Source organism: Penaeus chinensis, chromosome 10 (genome assembly GCF_019202785.1).
Source record: "Penaeus chinensis breed Huanghai No. 1 chromosome 10, ASM1920278v2, whole genome shotgun sequence".
In the NCBI taxonomy this organism is placed as follows: domain Eukaryota; kingdom Metazoa; phylum Arthropoda; class Malacostraca; order Decapoda; family Penaeidae; genus Penaeus; species Penaeus chinensis.
Window position 1 is genome coordinate 23,412,194 of NC_061828.1, and position 2,500 is coordinate 23,414,693.

General features: G+C 42.5%; 2 protein-coding genes across 3 annotated transcripts in view; one reads left to right on the forward strand and one right to left on the reverse strand.

Annotated features, from left to right (window-relative positions):
* Nucleotides 1-788: 788 nt before the first annotated feature.
* Nucleotides 789-2,500, reverse strand: part of LOC125029450 — a 30,208-nt gene continuing 28,496 nt past the window's right edge. For both annotated transcript variants that reach the window (XM_047619331.1, XM_047619332.1), the window contains exon 8: nt 789-1,037. The gene's annotated coding sequence lies outside the window, so the exon portion shown is untranslated. The remainder of the gene's footprint in view (nt 1,038-2,500) is intronic.
* Nucleotides 1,031-2,500, forward strand: part of LOC125029453 (organic solute transporter subunit alpha-like) — a 63,066-nt gene continuing 61,596 nt past the window's right edge. Inside the window, exon 1 of the mRNA XM_047619336.1 lies at nt 1,031-1,376. Within this exon, the coding sequence (XP_047475292.1) occupies nt 1,265-1,376 (112 nt within the window). The 5' untranslated portion in view covers nt 1,031-1,264. The remainder of the gene's footprint in view (nt 1,377-2,500) is intronic.

Consider the following 2,500-nt stretch of genomic DNA (forward strand, 5'->3'; position numbering starts at 1 on the left):
GTATGTGTGTGTGTTTGTGTGTATAAAGACAGGATGGTATACTTCACACCTCCGCCCTACGTCCGCCCAAGGAGGATGGGCAGCTGCTGGACAGAGATGTGAAGTGTACCATCCGGTATTGCTATGTATTGTCCATATCGATATGAACAATGCATAGCAAGACCGGATGGTACACTTCACACATACACATATATAGAGATATGTGTGGTTGTGTGTGCATTCGTGCGTACGTGCGTGTGTGTGCGCGCATGTACGTGTGAGGCAACTTTCTCTGTTATTCAAGCTACGTCACCTTTGAAGAAGCCGGTCCTGGCGCGACCTTGGGAGGAAACACGTTAAGCTTGGACACTAAACAGGAGATCAGAGTCGTTTGGTAAATCCCAATATCAGTTGTATTTATGATCTGTAAGCCGCGGTAAATATTACTGTTTTGGTTAAGCTCGCGGAGACTTTGGGAGCAATAAAACCTGATGGTTTCAACATACTGTACACCAGACACGAAGTCCACGGGCTTATTGAAATCTGTTGATTGGAATAACCTCCTTTCGTAACAAACGATTTCTCTCCCGAGACTTGTTCCGCCGTCTCTTCTACAGCCATTGTTTAAATGGTTCCAACCAATCGTCCGTGTCTGTGCATGCCCCAAGGCGTTGAAACGTCACGACTTGAGCTCAAAAATTATATCCTGATGACGCGTACATATTTACACTAATATGATTAGAAAGACCTCGCTAATATAAATGTATATTCAGATTTGAATCAAGTGGCAACATATCAAACAAAATGTGTCGTATATGATCCTTTAATTATCTTAACAGTGTAACGTGTAAGCTTTACTGCCTCCACTGAAGGAACTCGAAGGTCACATTGCCATTCTTCTGCCAGTCACGATGAGGCGTCAGTTTCCAGCTGGACTCCGCCGAGGAAGGATTGTGCGTGTTGTGCTCTCGGGATCCTCGCTCACTCCCGCGCTGTGACCTGACACACAGCCACGCCACACCCGCTCGCGTAGTCATCGATTGCCACCTTAGAATCATCTGGAAAATTATATCACACATATTTCATTCTGAAATATTATTCATTTCAAAAAGCTTCGTTTTTCATGTGGACTCAAAGGTCTACGGGTGAATAATACTTTAGTAATACAATTGTTTTCAAGACAGATTTGTTGAGACAGGAATAAATCAACAGTGCTCAGAAAATATACTGAAACGAAGAGAAAAATTGTTATTCCTGGAAACGAGAAAATCGCAAATTGTCAACAATGAACGAAACCACAACAGAGATCGTGAGCGAGTTGACCAACATCACGAGCGAAGCGGGATGCACGCGAGAAGTGTTAGATTTCGAACCGTCGGCTACAGAGTTTCTGGAAGGTAAGCTATTGCTCTTCAAATGTACGTTGTATTTATTACTATTTTTTATTCATACAATTTGTACACACACTCAACTTATTTCATTTCACGCACTTCCCCTGGCGTCGAACATGCAGACACACGCACACACAGACTTCAATATTTTAAATACATAAATTTACTTTATTGTCATTATAATTCAAATATCGTTGAATGAATTGTTTTGCCATGGCTGCAGCTCCAGCAACCTTGGGTGATGCTTTTCCTAGACGCAGGGTCACAAGAAGAGAGAGAGAGAGAGAGAGAGAGAGAGAGAGAGAGAGAGAGAGAGAGAGAGAGAGAGAGAGAGAGAGAGAGAGAGAGAGAGAGAGAGAGAGAGAGAGAGAGAGAGAGAGAGAGAGAGAGAGATTGATAGAGAGAGAGAGAAAGAAAGAAAGAAAGAAAATAAGAAAGAAAGAAAGAGGGAGGGAGAGAGAGAGAGAATGAGGGAGAGAGAGAGACAGAGAGAGTGAGTGAGTGAGTGAGTGAGTGAGTGTGTGTGTGTGTGTGTGTGTGTGTGTGTGTGTGTGTGTGTGTGTGTGTGTGTGTGTGTGTGTGTGTGTGCGTGTGCGTGTGTGTGTGTTCATCATAGTTAACAATGCTGGCAAAAGAAGTCTCTCCACATTATTTAACATGAAGAAATCTCCGCGTTCCTTCAATTTGAGCTTATCAACCAAGGTGCCAGCAGAGAAGGAGAGGGAGGTTCCTAGCCTATTTTATCCTATTTCCTAAGTTAACTATATATAAAGGGCCTGATTTTCTGTAAGTGGACGTCTTTCGAAATATAATATGGGTTTTCTATCAGCTACAAATCATGCACTTGTGCAAAGGTTGTTGGCATTATTCCCGACTTACAATAGTCCAAAGGTTCAATCTCATCACTATATTAGTGTAATCTGGACGTGAAAGAAGGGACGAGTCGACCCTTTTGTAAGTCAGCCTAAAGCTGTCACTTCTGTTTTTAAAGGGAGACGGTATTTACCCATTCCAATTCGTTAAACGTATTTACTTTACCTATAGATTATTCATATCATTGACACGTATCGAAGGACTGGTACATACGGCGCGCTAAGATTTGTTTTACTAAACGGAGTACCCTGTCAGAA